This window comes from Trichechus manatus, unplaced genomic scaffold (genome assembly GCF_000243295.1).
Source record: "Trichechus manatus latirostris isolate Lorelei unplaced genomic scaffold, TriManLat1.0 scaffold00003, whole genome shotgun sequence".
Classification (NCBI taxonomy): Eukaryota; Metazoa; Chordata; class Mammalia; order Sirenia; family Trichechidae; genus Trichechus; species Trichechus manatus.
Genome location: NW_004443939.1, coordinates 35,517,710 through 35,544,471, shown reverse-complemented (window position 1 = coordinate 35,544,471; position 26,762 = coordinate 35,517,710). Strand labels below are relative to the sequence as shown.

The window sequence follows — 26,762 nt, the reverse complement described above, 5'->3', positions numbered from 1 at the left end:
TATTCCTGAATTAACACTTATATCCATGATACAAATTTCCATGTATGCATGACCAGGAATACAGTTACAGTTGGAACTGACCCTGGATTACATTGAAGGAAATTTGTGAAGTAGACTTCAGTGTGCAGAGATCTGTTGGAACCCTATATAGTCAAATTTGTTTTATATAACTCCTATAACTATGGTTTGTCTCCTGAGTGCCATTTGTTGGCTGCTGGTGTTGCTTTTTTCTGCTTCTTTTGACTTTTTCCTTACCTCTCACCACCTCCACTCCTTTTGCTGAAATACCTGGCTCTGTGTGTCAACTTTACTTCTTCCTGAGGGGCTGTGGAGCTCTGTTCAAGTGTGGAACTGCTTCCTGGTCCATGCTGCCACGCTGGTGGGATCCCAGGGCTTTTCTTTGTTTGTTTGTTTTGAATTGTTTGTTTGTTTTCTTTTTCTTTTCTTGAGTTGGGAGCACCGTTCTGGCCGGGCAGTGCTATGCAACTTGGGACCTACCCCCTCAGCTTGCACAGATGCGCAGAGGGATCCCTGAGAGCATTTATTTTTTTCTGGGGTTTTTTTTTTTCCTGTTTTTTTTGGGGTTTTTCTTGTACTTTTTTTTTAAATTTGTTTTCTTTTCCCTCTTTTTCCCTTTTTGTCTTTCTTTATTACTCAGTTTCTCATCTCTCTATACCTGCCTTCTCTTCCTGTCTCCTGAATACCTGACACTAAATACCTCTACACCTCCTAGCCACACTGTACTTCAACACCTGGGAACAACTTCCCCAGACCTCACAGCTGCACTGGTGGGATCCCTGGGAGCTTTGCTGTTCTTTTTTTTTTTTGTTCATTCTTTTCTTTTTTTTCTTCTTCTTCCCCTTTTTGTTTTTCTCTATTTCATAGCCTCTCACCTCTCCACTCCAATGGCAAGCTCCCCTAGCACTCTTTTTTGTTTGTTTATATGTTTTTGGCTCCTGTTCCTCTCTCCTCTCTACCATACCCATCTTAGTTCCACACATCACAATCTCCCCCCTCCATCCTGTCTACCTGCACTGTGTGCTTAACATCACACCACCAAGCAGCACAGGCATGGCCTACCAGAACCTGCCCAGCACTGATTACCGACCCGCCCTGGTGGCTGTAGTAAGTGCCACAAACAACCCATCCCAGCAACTCCTCTTCAGCTAGACTTGCCCTGCTGTACCATATCTGAGCGACTGACTCTGCCAATTGGAGAAGGAGGTGAAAAGTATCATGCCCACAGACAAGCAAACAACAAAGAACACACAGCCCATCTGTTCAGACATAGCCAAATTTGAAAAAAAAGAAAAAGGACGAAACAAACAAATCTAAAATCAATAAATGAGAATAATAACTACTGAATGCCCCGAAGACAACAGACAATATCAAAACATTTACAAAAACAGGACAGGATGGCTCCAGTAGACGTCCAAAATAAAACACCAGATGACTTTCCAGTAGAAGAAAAGGCACTAGAACTACCTGATAGGGAATTGAAATCTCTGATACTCAGAATTATCCAAGAGTCGAAGCAAAAAGCAGACAAAAATGAGGAAAAAATAGACAAATTCATGGAAAATATAGACCAAAAAAAAGGAAGAATTCAGGAAAATAATGCAGGCACAAAATGCCAAAATAAATTCACAACTAGAAATTATACAAAAACAACAATTAGAAAGCCAAAAGATAAACAACAAGATTTCAGAAATGGACAGTGTCATAGAAGGGCTGAGAAGCAGGTTTGAAATGGTGGAAGACAGGATCAGTGGAATTGAAGACAAACACTCGGATACAACTCTGTTCGAGGAAAACTCAGAAAAAAGAACAAAGAAGACTGAAGAGACCCTGAGAATTATGTGGGATACAATCAAAAGCAAAAATTTTCGAGTGATTGGAGTTCCAGAACAGGGGGAGAAAACAGAAAACACAGAGAAGATCATTGAAGAACCACTGACAGAAAACTTCCCCAATATCATGAAAGATGAAAAGCTGACCAGCTAAGAAGCTCAACGAACCCCATATAGGATAGACCCCAAAAGAAAATCCCCAAGGCGTATCATAATCACACTTGCCAAAACCAAAGACAAAGAATCCTGAGAGCAGCTCGTGGAAAACAAGAAGTCACATACAGAGGAGAAACAATAAGACTAAGCTCAGATTATTTGGCAGAAACCATTCAGGCAAGAAGGCAATGGGATGACACATATGAAACCTTGAAAGAAAAAAACTGCCAGCCAAGAATAATATATCCTGCAAAACTCTCATTCAGATATGAGTGAAATTAGGGCATTTCCAGATAAACAGAAATTAAGGGACTATATAAAAACCAAACCAAATTTAAAAGACTTATTAACGGGAGTCCTTTGATCTGAGAACAAACAACTTCAGCTCACAGGATGAATCAGGACGCAGAATTGTATCAGCCAGATACAATCTAGGAATGAACTCTCAAGGACTATCCAAAACCAAAAGAAATACAACAGGGAATCAGAGCAGTAAATCAGTAAATGACAACAACATCAGAACAATAAAAGAGGGAATAAATGGTGTAGGTATAGAACCTGCTAATGGAGAGGAAGGCAAGGTGATAACAAGTTATAATAGACTGCTTCAAACTTAGAAAGATAAAGGTAAATTTCACAGTAACCACAAAGAAAGTTAACCAACCTACTCATAAAAATAAAGAGGAAAAACATAAAGTGTCAGTAAAAACAAAACCTACAAAAACAAAAGAAATGAAAAAACAAAAAATCCACAAACAAAAGGAATTCAGCACAGGAGAGTAAGAGGAACAAAGAAAACCTATGAGTCTGTGAAGCATCTTATAACATGGAGGACGTTATGCTGAGTGAAATAAGTCAATCACAAAAGGACAAATATTATATGAGACCTCTATTGTAAAAACTCATGAAAAAGTTCACACACAAACAGTGACAATCTTTGTTGGTTACGAGGGATGGGAGGGGTGGGGGGGGAATACTAAATCGGCAATAGATAAGTGGTATCTTTGGTGAAGGGTGAGACAGTACACAGTACTGGGGAAACCAGCGCAACTTGTACAAGGAAAGGTCATGGAAGCTCCATAGACACATCCAAACTCCCTAAGGGACTGAATTGCTGGGTGGAGGGCCATGGGGACCATAGTCTTTGGGAACATCTAGCTCAATTGGCATAATACAGTTTATAAAGGCAGTGTTCTACATTCTACCTTGGTGAGTAGCGTCTGGGGTCTTCAAAGTCCGTGAGCAGCCATCTAAGATACTCCACTGGTCTCACCCCTTTGGGATTAAGGGAGAATGAAGATACAAGGAAATGATTAGTCCAAAGGACTAATGGACCACATCTACCAAGGCCTCCACCAGACTGAGTCCAGTACAGCTAGCTGGTGCCCAGCTACCACCACTGACTGCTCTGACCAGGATCATAGCAGAGGGTTCTGGACAGAGCTGGAGAAGGATGTAGAACAAAATTCTTACACACACAAAAAAGACCAGATTTACTGGCCTGAAAGAGTCTGGAGAAACCCCGAGAGTATGGCCCCTAGACACCCTTTTAGCTCAGAGGTGAAGTCACTTCCGAGGTTCACCATTAATGAGGCACAACAGTCCAGGGACAAGGACTAGAAGGCAGAAGGGGACAGGAAGGCTGGTGCTACGGAACCCAAGGTTGAGTAAGGACAGTGTTGACATGTAGTGGGGTTGTTAACCATTGCCATAGGGCAACATGTGTACTAAATGTTTAATGAGAAACTGTTTTGTTCTGTAAACCTTCATCTAAAGTAAGAATAGCAGCACAACTGGAAGCACGTAATTGATGTCACTGAACTGTGCATGTAGAAATTTTTGAAATGCTGTATCTTTGGTTATGTATATTTTCACCAAAAAAAAAAGGTCGAGAAGGGAAAGGGTTGACATGTCGTGGGGTTGTTAACCAATCTCATAAAACAATATGTGTACTGACTGTTCAATGAGAAACTTTTTCTGTGAACCTTCAGCTAAAGTACAATTAAAAATAAAAAAGAAGAAGTTTATTGTCTCACAGTTCTGGAGGCTAGAAATCTGAGATCAAGGTGTTGGCAGGCAGGCTTGGTCTCTCTCCGAAGGCTCTAAGGGAGGCTCTTTCTGTTTCTCTTCCAGCTTCTGGTAGCCCCAGGTGTTCTTTGGCTTGTGGCAGCATAACTCCAATATGTGCCTCCATCTGCACGTGGCATTCTTTCCTTTGCATCTCTTCTCTTTTTATAAGGACAGTACTCATATTGAATTAGGGCCTACCCTACTCCAGTACGACTGCATGCTAACTAATAACATCTTCAAAGACCCTGTTTCCAAACAAGGTTACATCCACAGGTGTCAGGGATTAAGATTGCAACATATCTTTTTGGTAGACATAATCCAACCCATAATGCCACCCATCGACCTGAAAGGCCAGAGGAGGGAGAAAGGAGGCTACCTGTATGAGAAGGCTGCCTGAGAAGAGCTCCCCTTACCAGCCCACAGCAGGGAGGGAGCAGGAGAAATCAATATGGCAACATCCTCCTCTTTCCTACGATCTCTTGCTGTATATTATGGATTGAATTATGTCCCCCTAAAATGTGTTGTAAATCCTAACCTCTATGTCTGTTGTTATAATGCCATTTGGGAATGGGTTTTATTTGTTATGTTAATGAAGCAGGATAGGCGTAGGATGTGTTTTAGTTAAGCTCTTACAAGAGATAAAAAGCAGATTAGACAAGCAGAGATGGGAGAAGATAGATGCCAAGTCACATGAAGGTTGCCCAGGAACAGAAACTCAAAGAGACAAAGACCTTCCTCCAGAGCCAACAGAGAGAGAAAGCCTTCCCCTAGAGCCAGCACCCTGTATTTGGACTTCTAGCCTCCTAAATTTCTGTTTGGTAAAGCCACCTATTTGTGGTATTTCTGCTATAGCAGCACTAGATAGCTAAGACACTGTACCTCTTGTTGGCAGAAGCTAGAGGGTCAGGAAGCCTGTTGATGGCAGTCCCTAAGAGCAAGTCTCCAGGGTCCAGAGCAAATGGGAGAAGGGTATGGAGGGGAGCTGGAGGGGCCAAGGGATGAGACCCGGCACAGCATTCGTTTACGTGGCCTGGCCACCTTTACACGGCTGTGATATTTCAGTACCAGACAGGCACTGGGCAGGCTGTGGAGGGACATGTGCCTCCTGCCTTAGTAATGAATCTTGCTTCCTGACCAAAGCATAGAACTCCTATAGCAGGGGGCATGACTGACTTGCTTGTTTAGCAATCACAGTGCTCTCCTTTGGAGCCTCTAAAAGCTTGATTAGAACTGTTTCCCACTGTAGCCACATGCTTTTAAAATATTATTTTCTTTTCAATGTAGAATTTCAGGATTCAGTCAGGCAGTAGCCTGGGTGGGTCTGCACTCCCAGAAGCACCCAACAATCCCATCTAGATTGCTGTTGAACTGCCACTGTTAACAGTGGAAGACTGCCAGGACGGAGGATTATTTGGAACAAAACCATGCAGATAGGGCAAAGTACTCTTAAATCTTTCTCAGGACTGGAGGGAGGCGGGGAGGCCATGAAATGGTGTGAGCAGGGAAAGATAGTACCACAGTCGGTTAGGAGAAATAGGTTGGACCAAAATTTTGTCTGTTGTGAATTTTACAGTGTAAAGAAGTCTGATTTTCTTCTCATGAGAAGTCATCTGTTGTGAACACGGATGCTAAATTTTCTCAAAATGTATTTTCACAGAGAGACAAAATTCTTTGTACAAGGAGACTCTCTCAGCTACGAACGTCCACACTTTAAATTTTGGCATTTCTTAGCATTCCATAAAAGCAACCACCTTCAAACAGTAAAGCTATTGAAATCTGAATACACAACAACTATCTAAGTGTTCTTTGCTGTATAATAGAACATATGGAGTTTTAGATAAATAATATTAATTTTAAGCATTTTGATTAGCATCTTTACTTGGATGAGGGTCAGAGGACAAAATGTATCTCTGATCTTTCTAGCCTAATGAATTAGATGAGATTAATTTTTTTTCATAGGTAAAGCAAATGTGATTAAAGGTTTGCATTACAGTGCGTTTGCATGTGGATCATGGAGTTTGCCAAGCATATAAAAATCTGTTTCATCTTTTATTTAGTTTTGTTCTATAGGTTTTCTAGCTTGCTTTCCTGTTTAATAAAGCGGCCACGACAGTCTTTAGCCGTCAGTAACATCTGTGGAACAATACATTTCCTTACAGTTGTTTAGTAAACAAGTCCTAGGGTAGAAGCTGTGTGTATATATTATAGCCTCTTGCAAGGCCACCCACTGCATGGGGAGAGAAAGCAGTAGTTGACATGCCACGGGCCATTCTCCTGCCTAAAGGGCTCATAAGCTTGCACTGATGCTGCAACTGATTTATTCGGCTAAACTCAGGCTGCAGTTTCTCCCTTGCTTGTGTGTCACCTCCTCTGAGCTGAAGATGACTTGAGGCACTTAAGTTTCTCATTTGTGTTAAGTATATTTCCCAAGTTAAGTGTTTTCCCAAGTCTATATCCTGACCCCCCCAGTGTGGCTGCTCATCTTTGCACTTGTACTAACAGTAGAAACACTTGGGTGTATCGTGGACCTTGTTGGTATGTGGAGAGCAGGTCTAGATCAGAGCAAATTTAGTGCTTGAGTTGAAGATTTCTTCTTCTTGTTCTTAAGTTTATTGTGCTTTAGGTGAAAGTTTACAGTGCAAATTAGTTTCTCATTCAAAAATTTATACAGAAACTGTTTTTGTGACATTGGTTGCAATTCCTGCAACGTGTCAGCACTCTCCTTTCTATTTATACCCCGGTTTCCCCGTGTCCATTCGTTCAGTTTTCCTGCCCTTCCTGCGTTCTCTATGCTTTTGGGCAGATGTTGCCCATTTGGTCTCATATGCTTGATTGAACTAAGAAGCACGTTCCTCACATGTGTTATTGTTTGTTTTATAGGTCTGTCTAATCTTTGGCTGAATGGTGGACTTCAGGGGTAGCCTCAGTTCTGAGTTAGCAGGGTGCCTGGGGGCCATAGTCTCAGGGGTTCTTCTGGTCTCTGTCAGACCAGTAAGTCTGGTCTTTTTTTTGGTTTGTTTTGTGAATTTGAATTTTGTTCTGCATTTTTCTCCCACTCTGTCTGAGACCCTCTATTATGATTCCTTTCAGAGCAGTCAGTGGTGGTAGCCTGGCACCATCTAGTTCTTCTGGGCTCCGGCTGGTGGAGGCTGTGCGTCATGTGGTCCATTAGTCCTTTGGACTAATATTTTTCTTGTGCCTTTGGTTTTCTTCATTGTCCTTTGCTCCAGATGGGATGGGACCAATAGATGTATCTTAGATGGCCGCTCGAAAGCTTTTAAGACCCCAGACACTACTCACCAAAGTAGGATGCTGTCATGGATTGAATTGTGTCCCCCCAAAAATGTGTGTAGCAACTTGGCTAGGTAATGATTCCCAGTATTGTATGATTGTGTAATCTGATGGGATTTCCTTATGTGTTGTAAACCCTATCACTATGATGAGGTTATATGTGATCTCCTTATGTGTTGTAAATTCTATCACTGTGATGAGGTTATACTGATGAGGTTTACAAGATTAGATAGTGTCTTAATCCAATCTCTTTTGAGATATAAAAGAGAGAAGCAAGCAGAGACACATGGGAACCCCATACCACCAAGAAAGCAGTGCTGGAAGCAGAACGCATCCTTTGGACCTGAGGTTCCTGCTCAGAGAAGCTCCCAGACCAAAGGAATATTGATGACACGGACCTTCCTCCAGAGCTGACGGAGAAAGCATTCTCCTGGAGCTGACACCCTCAATTTGGACTTACAGCCTACTGGACTGTGAGAGAATAAACTTCTCTTTGCTAAATCCATCTACCTGTGGTATTTCTGTTAGAGCAGTACTAGATGACTAAGACAGATGCAGAACATTTTCTTTATGAACTGTGTTATGCCAGTTGACCTAGATGTCCCCCAAGACCATGGTCCCGAGCCCTCAGCCCCAGTAACTCAGTCCCTAAAAGGCGTTTAGATGTGTCTAGGAAGCTTCTATGACTTTTCCTTTTTCATATAATATTGTCCTTTTGTGATTGACTTATTTCACTAAGCATAAGGCCATCCAGATTCATCCATGTTGTGAGGTGTTTCTCAGATTCATCATTGTTCTTCATCCTTGTGTAGTATTCCATTGTATGTATTTACCATAATTTGTTTATCCATTCATGTGTTGATGGGCACTTAGGTTGTTTCCATCTTTTTGCTCTTGTGAATAATGCTGCAGTGAACATGGGTGTGTGTATGTCTATTCGTGTGATGGCTCTTATTTCTCTAGAATATATTCCTAGGAGTGAGATTGCTGGATCAGATGATATTTCTATTTCTAGCTTTTTAAGGAGGCGCCATATCGTTTTCCATCGTGGTTGTACCATTTTACATTGCCACCAGCAGTGCATAAGAGTTCCAGTTTCCTCGCAGCCTCTCTAACATTTGTTATTTTCTGGTTTTTCTTTAAATAGTGCCAGTAATGTTGGGGTGAGATGATACCTCATTGCAGTTTTGATTTACATTTCTTTAATGGCTAATGATCACGAGCATTTCGTCATGTGTCTTGTTAGCTGAACTGAATGTCTTCTTTGGTGAAGTGTCTGTTATATCCTTTGCCCATTTTTAAATTGAATTCTTTGTTTTTTTGTTGTTGAGGTGTTGAAGTATTCTATAGATTTTAGAGATTAGACCCTTGTCAGGTATGTCGTAGCCAAAGTTTTTTTCCGAGGGTAGGTTTTCTTTTGACTTTTTTGGTGAAGCCTTTTGATGAGCATAAATGTTTAATTTTTAGGAGCTCCCAGTTATCTGGTTTATCTTCTGATGTTTGTGCATTGTTAGTTATGGTTCCTATTATATTTATGCTACACATTAGGGCCCCTAGCATTGTCCCTATTTTTTCTTCCATGATCTTTATCGTTTTAGGTTTTATATTTAGGTCTTAAGATTAATTCTTCAGAAACAGAGTAGCCAAACTTTAGCAAAGTTAAGGATTAGCTTTCTTAAGAGAATAGATCTAATGTATTAAGATAGGGAAGCAGATTTTTCACAGCCCTACAGTCAACAAGCCAAAAAAACCAAACTAGTTGTCATCGAGTTGACTCTGACTAGTGACAACTGCATGTGTGCCAGAGTAAAACGGTGCCCCATAGGGTTTTCAGTGGCTGATTTTTTGGAGGTAGATTACCAGGCCTTTCTTCCGAGGTGCCTCTGAATGGACTTGAACGTCCAAACTTTCCGTTAGCAGCCAAGCACATTAACCATTTGCCCCACCCAGGGACTCCCCTACGCTTAGCAGGTAAACATATTAGTTTTATCCAAGAATAACAAAGACCTTCAATATTGTATTACCACAATATCTATCCATTTAAATTTAATCTTGAACAAATAACTACTCCTCTGTTAATTTTACCATAGCAAAGAGTAAATTAAACTGCTTATGAAAGGCAGGGACTTTATTTATTTTGAAATTTGGTAGAGTTGATAACATTCTCTCCCTCTCTCTCTCCCGATATTTTCAAAATTTTGTAAATTCTGTACTGTCAGAGAAATTGAGCAAATAGTAGAGGGTTGACATATTACACACCCCTCCTTTCATGCACAGTTTCTCCTATTATTAACATCTTCCATTACTGTGGTACATTTAACTAAGTCAATGTTAATTCAGATTTCCTTAGTTTTTATCTAATGTCCTTTTTCTATTCCAGGTTTCCATCCAGGATACCGCGTTACATTCAGTTGTCATGTTTCCTTAAGCTTCTCTTGACTGTGACAGTTTCTCAGACTTCCCTTGTTTTTGATGTCCGTGATAGTTCTGAGGAGTTCTGGTATTTTGTAGAATGTCCCTCAATTGGAATTTCTCTGATGTTTTTCTCATGATTAGACTGGGGTTGTGGTTTTTTTGGAGGAAGATCACAGAGAGAAAGTATCATTTTCATCACATTATATATTGAGATTACAGACTATCAACATATCGCTTTTGATGTTGACCTTGCCCATCTGGCTGAAGCAGTATTAGGTTTCACCACTGAAAAGTTACTCTTCTCACATCCATCTTTCCGTACTGTACTCTTTGGAGGGAAGTCACTATGTCCAGCCCACACTTAAGGAGTGGGGAGTTATGTTCCCCTTCCTTTAGGGTAAGGATCCATGTTGATGCAGTAGTTAAGTGCTTGGCTGCTAACTGAAATTTCAGTGGTTCCAACCCAGCAGCCACTCCATGGGAAAAAGATGTAACAGTCTGCTTCCATAAAGATTACAGCCTTGGAAACCCTGTGGGGCAATTCTGTCCTATAGGGTCCCTATGACTCGGTATCAACTTGATGGCAATGGGTTTGGTTTTTGGTCCTTTAGGGTGGAGTATCTACATAATTCATTTGGAATTCTGCACAGGAGATTTGTCTCTTTTTCCTCATTAATTAATTAGTTTATTTATATCAGTGTGGACTCATGGATATTTATTTTATACTGTGGGTCATAATCGAATACTGCTTTAGTTTATTGCTCAAGTTGTTCCAGCTTTATCCATTGAGTGTCTGTCTCTCCTTTGAAGTTATGTTCAAAGAAGAGTCAGAGTTTCTGGTCTCCATTCTAACAGAGGAGCAGTCTCTATGGTGAGACCACCCTTCAGCCACCCTTCAGACCACCCTGGCTTGTCTGCTCAGTGAAGCCACTTTGCAGGGGTAGCAAACACTACTCCTCACACCTCTCAGCAACCAGGGCTTTGAGCCAAGTATATACAGGGAAATGAAAGATATGTGAGACCAGAATTAGAGCGTATGCAGAAGAAGAAAGTTACAATGCTCAGTTTGGGCAAAAGGTTAGGGTGCATGTGGGCATATGTGCCTGCACAAGGACACTTCAGTTATTTACTGAGTGCCTACTATGTGCTGGGCATTGTTCCAGGCATTTGGGGATGTGCTGTAACAACACAAAGTCCCTGCCCTCCTAAGTGCACATTCTAGTGGGGGGACAGATGGGTAACCCCAAATAGATAGTGTCAGGAGCCCTGGTGGCGCAGTAGTTAAGAGCTACAGCTGCTAACTAAAAGGTTGGCAGTTCAATCAACCAGCCACTCCTTGGAAATCCTGTAGGGTTCTATTCTCTCCTATAGGGTGGCTATGAGTCGGAATCGACTTGACAGTTAACGAGTTTCATTTTTTTGAGTGAGAAATATTGTAAAGAAAAATTAAGCAGGGTAAAGGGCTAAAGTACCTGGTGAGGTGGGGGGTCCATTGTTCTTTTAAAGACTGGTAGAGGAGGGCTCTTTGATGAAGTGATATTTGAGCAGGAATGAAGTAGAGAAATGAGCCCTGGGGTGTCTGGGGGAACAGGCTCCTGGGCAGCGGGAACAGCAAGTGCAAATGGCTACAGTGAATCTCAGAGATTATGTGTGGATTTAAATCTCCCATGCTATCTGATTTTTCCATTAACATGAATTATTAAAAAGAATTCAGTAAGCAAACGTCATCACTTATGCAGAATTGGTCTCTCTTCTGGCCACTAGGGTACCAGCTAACCTAATATCCAACAACCAGCTGGATGGGGTTTCCAAAGAGGAGAGGAACATTCGACGTTTGTGGACTGTGGGAAAAGAAAACACACCCAACATCAATTGATGTTATTTTTGATGCACCGTGTTTCTTCCTAGGAGGACAAGGAGAGTGTTTAGTTGAAAGCCAGCTGAAAGGCCGGCAGCAACTTGTCTTGGAAGATGCAGCTAGAAATAAAAGCTGCTTGAGTGGTTTTCCAATGTCTTCATTTTCATAATTGTTTCCACATTATGGGCTGGCTGGACCTTTGTTCAGAAAATCAAGTTTGGGAGAGTCTAAATGAAAGCTTTGCTCATGAAGTTTTCATTTGAATTCCACATATAGACTTCCTAAGCCATCATTTTATGAAGTCTTAAATTACTGAAGTTTGAAGTTGTGGTAATAACTCCAAAGTTTGGCATCTTTCGTTTCTGGGTCAGAACTGTTCAAACCCTCTAAACCTTTTAGTGTAATAAAAACAGCTTGGGATTTGACAGAAGTCAGGTTTGGTGTCTTTAACCTGCTCTTGAAATTGACTGTATTGTGGCCTACTTACCATAAAATTTGAAAACATTTTCAGAAAAGTGTCTGCTCTATGCTTCTGAGGGTTATTTAAAAAAAAAAAAAAAACCCCAAAGGCTATTTAGAATGCCTAAATTTTTTTTTTATAGTGTGAGATAATCTTTGAATGATTTGATCTGATTACTCTATTTTGGTAATTTTATAGGTATTGTAATTATAACTATAGTTATTGGTTCTGTCTGCTCTTTTGGATCTGTCTGGTGTTACGTTTGCCCTGGAGAGAAAGCATGGTGTTGTAAATAAGAATGGGGGCCATGGAGTAAGGCTGCCTGAATAGAATCCAGGGTCTTCAGTTTACTGACTGTATGACCTTAGGCCAGAGTCAAGGGTGCTTCAGTTTCCTCATCAGCAAAATAGGTGTAATAATAGTGTCTACATGACTCTTGTGAGGATTAAATAAGATGATCTATATAAAGTGCTTAGTCCAGCCCCTTGCCCAAGTATTAGCAATTAAAATAGTAATAATAAAGTGGAGCTAATAAGTTAACTTACCCAAAAACACGTAGTTAATAAGTGACAGAGCTCTCCAATCGCCATATTTAGTGGTTGACATTTAAGTCAGCAAAAGCATTTAACGGAGCCTTTTCATTTTATTGGGGGGAAGGATAGTGTAGGACAGGGATTCATTCATTCATTCATTCAACAATTGCTTACGCTACAGAGGTGAGCATAGTAAGCAAGGTCCCTGCTCTACCGGAGCAGAACAGTCTAGTGGTGGGAGATGGACAATAAATGTGTCAATACAATGTGAAATACTGGGTAACGGATGATGAGTGCTCTGACAGAGATAAAACAGGGCTTTCTGATAGTGAGAGATATGAGGCTACTTTGGATCAGTCAGAGAAGGTATCTCTGAAGAGGGGATGTTTAGGCTAAAATGAAATAACTTATTAATTTGTTTCAAAATCACAGAATCCTATTTTAAGGCTGAGGGAGGTCAAGAGATGATAATTCGATGATTTGTTATAAGCTCACTAAAGTTTTTGGTTATTTCCAGGTAAGAAAATATGGTGATCTGTAGTTAATCTGTACTGGGGACTGTCAGCAAGGTTGTAGCATTTGACAGAGTAGGAAAGAATCAAAAGTGCTATTTCACAAAACTTCCAGTTATTTGTTTTTGGAGCTCTGGGGTGATGGCATTAGGAAGCGTTTTATAGGAGAGTTGGAAAGTGATATCCTGATATAGTTAGCTGTCAGCAAGTAAAGTTTTATGGTTATGTGACATTTTAACTAGAAAATTATTTTCTTTTCATTATTGCTGAAAAATTCTAAAGGGAGCCGATAAAATAAAAGGAAGATAAATGAATCATTGAGGCTTTTCCTTTAAATGTTAATTTTGATTATTTAGAATTGTAGTTGTAGAAGAAAGGTAGAAAAATTAAGTAGAATGCAGGCTCCTGTGACAAAATTTGTAGTCTAGTTTTAAAAAGTCTATTGTTTTATTATAGAAAATACGGGAAATAGAAAAAACTGTAAAAAAATTTTTTTTAATGAACCGCAATTCTACCATTCTTAAGTAAATATTTACTAATTAGCTAATTACTATTTGCAACAAACTATTTTGAGATATTTTTTCCTTATCTTTATTCTGTACCTTTTAAAAATAGTCACTATTTTATATATACACACACACACATGCATATGCATACACATACGTATGTACATCTACATATATAATTGTATATATATGTATATAATTTTTTTGCAGTGTAAATAATGACATATGATTTTCTCGTATTACCACAACTCCTTGGAAACCACAGTTTTCACTGGTTGCATAATATTCCATCCTGTAGATGAAAGTTATCTTTTTCACAAATACTCTGTGTGCTTAATTTGCTCTCATTGCTTGCTTCTTACAAAAGCATAAGTAGAATCCATGGGATGTGAGGTAGAGAGCTGCTTAGTGGAAGTTTTGATTAATCATGGTTTTTTCTGTGCTGTCTCAGCTTTGTAAGACAAAACTACTTCTCAATCTCAGGACAGTTTTGCTGAAACATGTCTAAGAATGTATTGTTTTGACTTTAATGGGAAAAAATTGAGTTTGAAGATTTTGAAGTAAAATAATTATAGAGGATTAAGTACATTATAGAATTATAAACTCAACCAAATTTAAGAACCATAACTAAATTTTAAGACCCATTGAAAGAAAATTAGGAAAATTTTAACTTAGTATTTTTTATTGTATCTAAATTCCAAGATCTTTCTGACATATTAATTTTGATATTGCTAATGATTTAGTCAAGGGTAATATACATTTTAAATTATAAATATGTTTCTCTTAGCTATCTAGAGCATATAGCAAAATAAAATCACATAATTATTTTTAATTAGTGAAAGAGCGCATAATGGTATCATTAAAATTTCTCATGTGATTCTTGGATTTAATTCCTATACATTTCAACATAGTTGAAAGGTGAATTTTCTCCTTCGATATTTAAATTGAATCTCACTAGATTAGTTGGTGTCTTGTATTCAACTTCCATATGCTGCTGGTGAAATTAGAAATAGAACTGTCTCAAGAATACTTTGACGGTGTGTATCAGAAACCTTTTTTTTTAAATTCACATCCTGTACCCTCTCAATGTCAAATCTATGATTTTTTTCCTAAGGAAATAATTGGACAGGTATGTTATGATTAATGCACAAGAATGTAGCCTTGTTTATAATAGTAAAATACTGGAAAAACCTTAACATTTAGGGATTAGTTAAATTAAATGTGGTATATTCATATAATGGAATACTATGAAGCATTAAATTATCATATGTATCTATATTTTTAATTTGGGAAAATTATATGATATAGTGTAGATATATTGGCTTGCTGTATGGAGTTATTTGATACTGACAGTTCAGTGCTAGTGAAGATGTGCCAAAGAGAGTGATTTTTGTTTTGCCATTATTAAAATTGAATCCTCCTTCTTGCATCTGAAAGGCACAAGAACGATTTGTCTCTTGATACTGCTCCCAGATTATTTATTCTAAGCATATAAAATGATATTTTTACCTTCCATTTGCTGTGGTAGAAAAGCAAGTACTTAATGCATTTTAAAGTATTATTACACTAGTGATATATTAATTAAAAAGAAGACTGTGATCCATTTCTGTTTTGTACCACTTAAAATTAATATCTGGTCTACTTATCCTGATTCTGGATGCAGTATTGGATTGTAGAATTTGCAAGAACCTTAAATACTGGGAATTTCTATTAACCTTACACTGTTAGAGGCACTTCGTTTCCACCAAAGAATTGTTTAGCACCTGGGCCTATTGGATCTCCAGTTTTCCAGCAAATAAGTTGCAGCCTCATTCCTTGTGAGTGCGCCCACAGTCAGTCTTCCCAGAAGATAGATTTCCTGGTCTTAAGTCTCAGTCTCCTTTGATTTGACACTTCATGGCTGTGGCGAGACCACTGTGAGGCAGGACACCTGGTTCCCCCCACCAAGCATGGACTGGTGGACATCCTGGGAGCCCTTGCCCAGCCATTCCTTGGCCAGAATCATCCCACACTCTTGGGGCCTGAGGGATCTTGTTATGAGATTAGTGTCTTCCCTATCTGCCTGGTAACCCAGTTTGCGATCTACTTTCAGACTTGTGTCCTAAGGGCTCGCCCCTTACTTGGCAGTTATTTTCTGACATTCACACTGGATTGGAGGTCTACCCAAACTCCAGATCTTAGTCTTGCCCATGAAAGCTTGCCCATGAAAGCCTCCACAATGAATGAGTGTCACTGATAAGCAGATGGACTTTTTAAATAATAGGACCAACACTGGCAGTCTACCACCTGCTGGGTTGGAAAGAACCCAGATTGGGAAACTAACTTGGAGTGATTAAGTTGGAAAATCCAGTAAACAAATTCACAGTGGTACAATTTGGATTCGGAGACTATAAGGAAGAAGTGAACCAAAAGGTAAAGAAGAGGTATTGAGAGCAAAGTCTTCCACCCTGCACCACATGTTTAGTAAGTGAGTGTTGCAACTGTAACTTGAAACCAAAAGAAAGTAAAAGGAAGGCCAGGAGTGGTATCAAAAGTGCTGGAAAATTTGAGCTCTTGGGGAAGCCATTTGGTCGTGTGAGGAGTGATTCACCCCACCCGTTACTTGGTGAGAATGTACCTGGTGTTACCAACCCGCCCTTGATTAATGCACATAACTCATAAATAAGAAATGAGCTGGAAACTACCAGGAGAGAGAATTTTAACGTGCTGTGAGTAGTTGTTACCAATGGCTATTGCAGAGCTCGGCACCTTTGACCTGTTGTTGCCTCCAAGATCATCCATTCATCCAACCAGCCAGCCAGCTAGCCAGCCAGCCAGTCAACAAATACCTGTCATGAGGCAGGTGGGGCAGCAGGACCCTGGGGTTATAATGGTGAGCAAAATAGACACAGACCCTCCCTCATCAAGCTTGCAGTATAGCCTGGGAAACAGAAATTACCAGTGCAAGATAAATGCTATGATAAGAAGTCAGGGGCTAGCATCCTGGAGCAAGGGACATTTATGCTGAGACCTGAAGGATTCATAGGATTGGCCGGAAGAAGGGGCTTAGCAGTAGCAATTGGTTTAGTGACTGATTTTACAATAGTAATCTTTGTTTCTTCTTTACATTTCTTTCTAGGATGTCCAGTTCTTCTCCACAATGAATGAGTGTCACTATGATAAGCGTATGGACTTTTTTTATAATAGGAGCAATACTGACACTGCCGATGAATGGACGGGGACAAAGCTTGTGATTGTTTTGTGTTTTGGAACATTTTTCTGCTTATTTATTTTTTTCTCTAATTCTCTGGTCATTGCCGCAGTGATCAAAAACAGAAAGTTTCATTTTCCTTTCTACTATCTGTTGGCTAACTTGGCTGCCGCAGATTTCTTTGCTGGCATTGCCTATGTATTCCTGATGTTTAACACTGGCCCCGTGTCAAAAACTTTGACTGTCAATCGCTGGTTTCTCCGCCAGGGGCTTCTGGACACAAGTTTAACTGCCTCCCTGACCAATTTGCTGGTTATTGCTGTGGAGAGGCACATGTCAATCCTGAAGATGCGGGTCCACAGCAACCTGACCAAAAAGAGGGTGACACTGCTCATTTTGCTCATCTGGGCCATCGCCATCTTTATGGGGGCGGTTCCCACGCTAGGCTGGAATTGCCTTTGTGACATCTCTACCTGCTCTTCCCTGGCCCCCATTTATAGCAGGAGTTACCTCATTTTCTGGACTGTGTCCAACCTCGTGGCATTCTTCATCATGGTTGTGGTGTACCTGCGGATCTACATGTATGTCAAGAGGAAAACAAACATCTTGTCTCCACATACAAGTGGGTCCATCGGCCGTCGGAGGACACCCATGAAGCTCATGAAGACAGTGATGACCGTCTTAGGTAAGAGGAACCAAGTGAGCCATTGTTCCCACTCATTCAGATAATATTTATTGAGTGCCCACAATGTGCAAGGCCCTTCCTAACACTGGGAATATAGCAGTGAACAAATAAAGAAAAACTCCCCACCTGCCTGGAGCTTATATTCTAATGGGAGAAGACAAGACAGCAAGCAAAAGATGTTGATGAGTCTCGTGGAAAAAAATAAAGTAGCGAAGGGAGACAGAGTGCTACGTGTGTGTAGACTGGAGTTCTAACAAGGATTGTGAGGGACAGCTTCATCTAGAAGATGACTTTTGAGCAGAGATGTGGAGAAGGTGGAGAGGGAGTGAACCATGTGGGTATCTAGAAAAGGATGTTCTAGGCAGAAAGTACAATAAGCACAGAAGCCCTGAGGTGTGTATGTGCTTAGTGTGTTTGAAGAACAGCAAGAAGGCCACCGTGGCTGCAATGGAGGGAGCAAGGGGAGAGTAGGAGAAGACGAGGTCAGGGCACTCATGGAGAGGGGGTCAGGTTATGTAGAGACATGTACTTATCATAAGGACTTTGACTTTTCTGAGTAAGGTGAGAGGCCATTGGAAAGTTTTGAATAGAAGAATGACTTGATCTGACTTACATTTTATTTATTTTATTGTGCTTTAGGTGAAAGTTTACAGTGCAGATTAGTTTCTCATTCACAAATTTACACACAATTGTTTTGTGGTATTGGATGCAATCCCTGCAATGTGTCAGCACTCTCCCCCTTTCCCTTTATACCCTGGGTTCCTCGTGTCCGTTCGTCCAGTTTTCATGTCCCTTCCTGCCTTCTCGTCTTTGCTTTTGGTCAGGTGTTGCCCATTTGGTCTCATCTACTTGATTGAACTAAGAAACACATTCCTCACGTGTGTATTGTTTGTTTTATAGACCCATCTAATCTTTGGTGGAAAGGTGGACTTTGAGAGTGGCCTCAGTTCTGAGTTAGCAGGGTGTCTTAGTCATCTAGTGCTGCCGTAACAGAAATACCACAAGTGGATGCCTTTAACAAAGACAAATTTATTTTCTCACAGTCTAGTAGGCTGCAAGTCCAAATTCAGGGTCTCAGCTTCAGAGGAAAGCTTTCTCTCTCTGTGGACTCTGGAGGAAGGCCCTCGTCGTCATCAATCTTTCCCCAGACTAGGAGCTTCTCTGCGTAGGAACCTCCGGTCCAAAGGACATGCTCTCCTCCCGGCACTGCTTTCTTGTTGGTATGAGGTCCCCCTGTCTCTCTGCTCACTTCTTTCTTTTATATCTCAAGAGATTGCCTGAGGACACAATCCAATCTTGTAGATTGAGTCCTGCCTTACTAACACAACTGCCACCCATCCTCCCTCATTCATATCATAGAGGCAGAATTTACAACATACTGGAAAATCACACAATACCAGGAGTCATGGTCTAGCCAAACTGATATACATACTTTTTGGGGGACATAATTCAATCCATGACACAGGATGTCTGGGGGCCATAGTCTCAGGGGTTCCTCCAGTCTCTGTCAGACCGGTATGTCTGGTCTTTTTTTGTGTGTTTGAATTTGAGTTTTGTTCTACATTTTTCTCCCACTCTGTCCAAGACCCTCTGTTGTGATCCCTGTCAGAGCAATTGGTGGTATCCGGGCACCGTCTTGTTCTTCTAGGCTCAGGCTGGTGGAGGCTGTGGGTCATGTGGCCCAATAGTCCTTTGGATTAATATTTTCCTTGTGTCTTTGGTTTTCTTCATTCTCCTTTGCTCCAGATGGGATGGAACCAATAAATGTGTCTTAGATGGCCACTTGCAAGCTTTTAAGACCCCAGACACTACTCACCAAAGTAGGATGCAGAACATTTTCTTTATGAATTATGTTATGCCAGTTGACCTAGATGTCCCCCAAAACCATAGTCCCCAGCCCTCAGCCCAAGTAACTCGGTCCCTCAAAGTGTTTGGATGTATCTAGAAAGCTTCTATGGATTTGCCTTAGTCAAGTTGTGCTGCCTTTCCCTATATTATGTGATGTCTTTCCCTTCACCAAAGTTACCACTTGTCTGATATCTAGTTAGTGATTTCCCTTCCCCACTCCTCCTCTCCCTCATAACCATCAAAGATTGTTCTGTTTTGTTTTTTCTGTGCATAAACCTTTTCTTGGGATTTTATAACAGTGGTCTCATATAATATTTGCCCTTTTGTAATTGACTTATTTCATTCAGCATAATGCCCTCCAGATTCATCCATGTCGTGAGACGTTCCTGGATTCATCATTGCTCTTCATCCTTAGGTAGTATTCCATTGTGTCTATGTACCATAATTTGTGTATTCATTCATCTGTTGATGGGTGCTTAGGTTGTTTCCATCTTCTTGCTATTGTGAATAATGTTGCAGTGAACATGGGTGTGCATTTGTCTATTTGTGTGATGGCTCTTATTTCTCTAGGATCTATTCCTAGGAGTGGGATTGCTGGATCATATGTTTTCTCTATTTCTAGCTTTTTAAGGAAGCGCCATATCATTTTCCATAGTGGTTGTATCATTTCACACTCCTACCAGTAGAAGAGTTCTAATCTGTCTCCATCCTCTCCAGCATTTGTTATTTTCTATTTTTTGATCCGTGACAGTAATGTTGGGGTAAGATGGTATCTCACTGTAGTTTTGATTTGCGTTTCTCTAATGGCTAATGATCGACAGCATTTCTTTATGTGTCTGTTAGCTGTCTGAATGTCTTCTTTGGTGAAGTGTCTGTTCATATCCTTTGCCCATTTTTTAAATTTGGATTATTTGTCTTTTTGTTGTTGAGGTGTTGAAGTATTCTACAGATTTCAGAGATTAGACCCTTATTGGATATGTCATAGCCAAAAATTTTTCCCAGTCTTTGGGTTCTCTCTTTACTCTTTTTTGGTGAAGTCTTTTGAAGGGCATAAGTGTTTAATTTTTAGAAGATCCCAGTTGTCTAGTTTATTCAGGTGTTTGTGTATTGTTAAATGTGGTTTGTATTGTATTTATATCACGCTTTAGGACCCCTAACATTGTCCCTATTTTTTCTTCCATGATCTTTATTGTTTTAGGTTTTATATTTAGGTCGTTGATCCATTTTGAGTTAGTTTTTGTGTATGGTGTGAAGTATGAGTCCTATTTAATTTTTTTACAGATGGACATCCAGTTTTGCTAGCACCATTTCTTAAAAAGACTCTTTTGCCCGTTTAATGGACTTTGGTCTTTTGTCAACGATCAGCTGACCGTAGGTAGATGGATTTACAGCTGGGTTCTTGATTCTGTTCCATTGGTTTATGTGTCTGTCATTGTACCAGTACCAGGGTATTTTGACTGCCGTGGCTGTACTGACTTACAATTTAATGGCATCTCTCTGGCTGCTCTTTTGAGAAAATAGTGGGGCAAGGGAAGAAGAAAAACAATTGATTAGTAGGGTGTTTCAGTACTCAAGGGGAAAAATGGTGGCTTGGACCAAAAGGCAGTTTGGAGGGGGTAAGTCATGGTCAGATTCTGGATATATTTTAAAGGTAGAGTTGATAGGATTTACTGACTAGTAAGGTATTGGAGAAGGTGAAGGGAGGAGTGCAAGGTAGGGGATGTCATTAAATGAGATGGGAAAGATTGCAAAGGAGCTGGTTTTGCGAGGAAGGCAAGGAGTTTGGTTTTGGACAAGCTAGTTTAGGATCCTGTTACACATCCAAGTGGAGATATTGAGTAGGCAATTGGCTGTATGAGTCAGGGGTTTAGGACTGAGGTTTGGGCTGAGATACACTTTTGGAAATCATGGGGAAGGAGAAATGGGATTTTAAACCATGAGGTTGGATGAGCTCACTCACTGTGGGAGCAAATGTGGATGGATAAGAGAAGAGTGTCGATGGAGAGAATAGGTTGGGGAGACAAGGAGCTCCAAAAACAGTAACCAGAAAACCCAGGAGAATATGGTGGCCTGGAAGCCAAGAGAAGAAAGAACTCAAAGAAGAGAGAGTATCAGCAGTATTTACACTGCTGCAAGTGAAATATGAGGAGGTCTTACTGGATTTAGCAAAGTAGATATAGCTGAGCGCCTCACTAGAATGAAATTAAGAAAGAAAGGAAGGACAAGATTTGGGACAGTGAGTGTGGACAGTTCTTTGAGGAGTTTTGCTTTGCACTGTGAGCCGTGTACTAAGAAGACACTTCTGGTAGGGTAAAAATTTCCCTTCGTTTTATTTTCTCTGTAGTAAGTGGCCTGATGTCACCCAGCTCCAGTCCTGGATTACTGGTTTAATTTGTAGTATGTGAGCAAACAAGAACTTTTGTGGTTTCATAGGCCTTGTCTTCTAAGGTAGATGAGCCATTTCCACCATGTACGGTGGCTGTAGCAATGGGAACCATTACTGAGAGAAGTCCAGGAGTGTATTTCTGTCAAGTTCTATTGTGAAAGTATTATAAAGAAATTCTTGGGAAATAGTTGATATTAGAGGATGCAGGGTGTAGGTGGTTTAATGGGAGCTATTATTATGCCTCTAGGTCCTGAAGCTGCTAGAAGATTTGAGGGTCATCCGACACACTGTGCCATTGTTAAAATAATTTCAAACTCTACATTTATTGTAGTTAATAAAAAATATTTCTGTGATGCTTGATATATAACAAGCATTATTCTGTTTCACAAATATTAGCTTATTTAATCATCATGGCAACCCTATGAGGTAGGTACTGCTATTATTCTCATTTAACAGATGAAGAAACTGAGCAGAGAGTTTAAGCATCTTGACCAAGGTCTCTTAGCTGTTAATGGTGGAACCAAGACTCACCATACAGTCTGCCCCCAGAGTCTACATGTTTAATCACTGTAACTCTGCTGCTAGTTTTAATTGGTTTGGACTTTTTACTGGTCTCCTCTTTGTCCTGTCTTCTGCTTTGATCACCTCATTCTTCTTTCAGCACCTTTATAAGAACACAGGCAAGAACAAGAAAGGGAGGGTTCACATTCATCATTGTTACCACCCTATAGCTAGAGAGGCTATTTATGTTTTTGGCGAAGAGTGAGGTTTGGTATTTATTGGTAGAGCCTATAATCTCTGCTACTTCCCCTTGCTTAACTTGCTTGGCTACATGTCTTGAGAAATTACCTGCTTACTTAAGATAAAACTTTATTTTTGCAGTATATTATATATGGCATACGGCATGAGATAGAAAAGACTTTTATAATCCTATGTAGGGAGAACAGGACTCTCTCTGAGGTAGTCATGATCTCTAGCTCCAGTTTCATGTGTAACTTTGTCCGGAACAGCTATAGAAGGGTTTAAAATAAAGGAGGCATGTGTTGGAGAAGGAAACATACAAAAACAGAATAAACAGTGAAATTTCCCAGTAGGATAAGAGAAGTAGTGGGATTGAGATGGAACAACATTGGGGAATTGGTTAGCAGCAGGAAGACAGTTTAGTGTCAAGGACTGAGGAAGTTTTTCAGTGGTGACACAGAAGGACGTGGTAAAAGATGGGAAACTCAGGGGTGGAGGAAATGAAATTGAACTCAAGAGTTAGATGGCTTGAGGGTTTTAGACTTCTGGCTCTTAATTTCTTTGGAGAACAGAAGATGTGAGTTTTAGCCCCAATTCTGTCATTTTCTCCAAGGGTGAGCTGAAGCAAATTAGCACACCTTGTCTTGGTTAAACTTCCTCATCTGAAGGGGCATAGGTAATCTTTAAGGTCTTCTAAGTAATAAAATTCAATGTCCTGTTATAACATTGTGAGTCCCTGGTTGGTGCAAATGGTTAAGCACACAACTACTAACAGAGAGGTTGGCAGCTCAAACCCACCCAGAGGTACCTTGGAAGAAAGCCCTGGTGATCCGTTTCCAAAAGGTCACAGCTTTGAAAACCCTATGGAGTGCACTTCTACTCTGCATACATGAAGTCACCATGAGCTGGCATCAACGCAACGGCGATTTTTTAAAAAAATTATAACAGTAAAAAACCAAAGGTGGGCATGAAAAGGAAAGAGGAGAGAAATTCTCTGTGTGTGTGTGTGTTTGTGCGTGTGTGTCTGTGTGTCTTGTGTTACTGGGGCGACAGCTAACACAGACTTCCATGGACTGGCTGTACATCCAAAACACAGAGCTTCCTTCTGTGAGAGTATTTAATACAGTATCTTCCTAGAGACGAAATCCTTGGTTTTTATATCTAATGCATATAAGAATTCAGTTTCTTAAGTGTCTTAATGATGCTGTCTTAGAAAAGTCAACAGTATTGGGGTTTACCATCATTATAGTGACTGGTTCTGAGTATGTGGAGATGCATAGCATAATACTAATTTCTTTAATGATACCATGATTTAAATGTCTTCATGATAAAATGCTGAATTTTTCTATCTACTCCTTGATAGAAATGAAAGGCTCGTTTAAGATTAAACCCTAAAGTTTCTCATAAACACATCTTTTCAGTATGAGAAATATATATATAGATATACATATAGATATAGATATGTAGGAGCCCTAGTGGCGCAGTGGTTAAGAGCTTGGCTGCTAACCAAAGGTTGGCAGTTTGAATCTACCAGCCATTCCTTGGAAACCCTATGGGGCAGGCCTTCTCTGTCCTTTAGGGTCACTATGAGTCAGAATCGACTGCATGGCAACAGGTTTTTTTTTTTTTTTTTTGGTTATATGTATGTGCAGAATCTATTAAACAGCAACTAAGAGGCAAATGGTTGCATGGATTCAGTGAGCGTAGTCTCATTTCAGAGAAGGAAGAAGGGATGGGCAGAAGGTATAGAGTTTGGCAAAGGCTTCCTGGAGGCCTTGGGGTTTGATCTGGAAGGATGGGTGGGATTTGTATGGGCAGCAGGGAAAGGAAAGGCATTCTAAGTAGGAGGAACAACATAATTCAAACTGTAGTGGTAGAAACAGCTAGAGGTTGTACAGCACTGTGGGCACAGGTGCATGTTGCAGTGCAGTGGGAAATAGCTTAACTGTAAGCCAGAAAAGTTTAGTTGACCATCTTCTCTGGGAAGAGTAAGGTAGACTAGATGATCTTTCTGTTTCTTTCCAGTTTGAGGTTTTGTTTGAACATAAAAGTATACAGAGCCGGATGGGGAATAGACTCTTTCCTTGTTGCGGGTGGTGGTGCTCGTGGTGTGAATTTTCAACCTGCCCGTGACTGGAAAGGCATCCAGGCATCAAGTTCCCATTTCATCAGCCCCAAGGCAGAATGCTCACTTCTGGGTTATGATGTGTGATGTGGCCTTATACATGAAAGACGTTGCTTATTGAATGTCCTCATCTAAAAGACAGTGGGGACATATGATCATGGCTTCCAAAGAGCGACCAAGAGTCATGTGTTTTGAGATCCTATTTGTCAACAAGCTTCATCTGCTACAGCAGTCCAACACACAAGAAGCCCCACATGGAAGCCGCTCCTTTATTGTCAAACAATACACGAAGTGAACTGTGTACCTAGTGATGTTTTGTTGTTTTCCAAGAAATGTGCTGGACTTTCTTCTATTTTGCAGTGCCTCAAAATGCAAAAGAAAAGGAAGACTGAAGAGATTTTTAACTCATACTTTTGAAATTTTCGTGAACCCTCTTTCTTAAGAGTGTTTTCCAAACTTCAGGTTGCAACCCACTAGTGAGTAATGAAATCAATTAGGGAATTGTAACCAACACTCTTAAAAATGACATAAAAGACAATAAAAAGCAACTGTCAGCATTTCATGTTGTAGGTATCAGTACTGTTTTCTATAACCTTTTTTCTCTCTGTGTACTGAATTGTGTTATAAAATGTATTTCTTACAATGGGCTGTGGTCAAGAACATTAGAGAAGCAACATTCTTAGGTTTCTTTTTTGGCCAATAATGACTGAACTCTTTTAAAATACAAAACATTACAGTTGTTAAGGGACTTTGAAAAGGTTTGTGGTAATTGAAACAAGGAGCTGGATGGTTTTTTTCTCACTTCTTCCTCCTACCTGTGCACTTAGATCAATGCTAAATCCTCCTGCCTTCTCTTAAGGGAGAGAGGAAGGAGGCAAAGTGGTGGTAAGAGAAGAAACAATGCTTGGAGTTCACATGCTAGAAGAAAATGGGTGAAAATTAAGTACCATAGAGAGCCTTGCTAAAGTACTAATAATAATCACCACCTGTCATTTCTGCAGCAGGGTGCCTTTTCCAGTGGTTTAATGCATTGTTCTCATTGGTCTCATGGAAATCCTGCAGGGTAAGTAAGGTAGATATTATTATCCTATTGTCCTGCCACTCCCCTCTATGCACCCCATACTCAAGCTATAATCAGTTATTTACGATTTGCTGTTTCATATCTCTAAGCCCTTGCATGTGCCGAAATACCTTTCTCCTTGTTCTGCTTGGGAAACTCGTTTATCTTGTAAGACCCAGCTCGAGGGTCTACCTTCTTTGAATCTTTCCTTGATCTCCTTTGGGACATCTGTCTACCTTGTCCGTACCTCAGTCTACCTCAGTCAATGCACTTAATTGTTTCCGTATTTCTATTTACGTACCTTTATTGAATTAGAGTGTGCATTCTTTGAAGTTGGGGCCTGTACCTTATTTATCTATCTTTGCATCCCCAACATGTAGCACACTGTTTGGCACACCTTTCCTGAGATTATAAAACACTGAGTAAATGAGGAAATTGAGGTTTAGGGAAGCTCAGTGGCTTTTCAGAAGTTACCCTCAAACCGGAACTGAAATGAGAACCTGTATTTTCTCACTTTTAGCCTGGCCTTTGGTCAGGTGCCAACCAGGATGTACAAGTGAGGTAGACAGAGGCAGAGAGATGGATGGGTATCCTATTTTGTAATCTGGGAAACTGAGGTCTCAGGAGGTTAAGTGGTAGAGCTGTCACGGAAAGGGGGGACAGAAATGAACATTTCTGAGTGCCTACAATGAGGAAGTCAGCCATGGTACATGCTTTTAGGATTTTATTTCACCTAGCCCTCACACCAGCTCTACACAGATCTCTTTTATAGACAAGGGAACTGAGGCTCGAGTGGACATAAATCAACTTGCCATAGACCCATAACTGGTAAAAGTAATATCAGTTAATATTCACTGAATGTTATGCATACTTCTAAATGCTTTACTATTTTGTTTAATCGTCGTGGCGACCCTATAAAGGAAGTCCTATTATAATTACTAGTTTACAGATGAGGAAACTGAAGTCCAGAGTGTTTCAGTATCTTGCCCAAGACTAGTTGCAGAGTTGAGGTTCAAACCCAAGCAGATTGGCTCCAGGACCTTACTCTTCATAGACAGTTACCAGCCTTTTGTAAA

The 26,762-nt window shown here is 40.3% G+C and overlaps 1 protein-coding gene across 2 annotated transcripts in view; it reads left to right on the top strand.

The window, feature by feature from the left end:
* Nucleotides 1–26,762, top strand: part of LPAR3 (lysophosphatidic acid receptor 3) — a 105,171-nt gene that overhangs the window by 16,392 nt on the left and 62,017 nt on the right. Inside the window, exon 2 of one of the 2 annotated variants that reach the window (XM_004369111.2) lies at nucleotides 16,770–17,526. In XM_004369111.2, the coding sequence (XP_004369168.1) occupies nucleotides 16,791–17,526 (736 nt within the window). In that variant the 5' untranslated portion in view covers nucleotides 16,770–16,790. Of the gene's footprint in view, nucleotides 1–16,166; nucleotides 17,527–26,762 lie in introns of those variants that run through there. The other variant, XM_023731578.1, reaches the window with a different exon arrangement.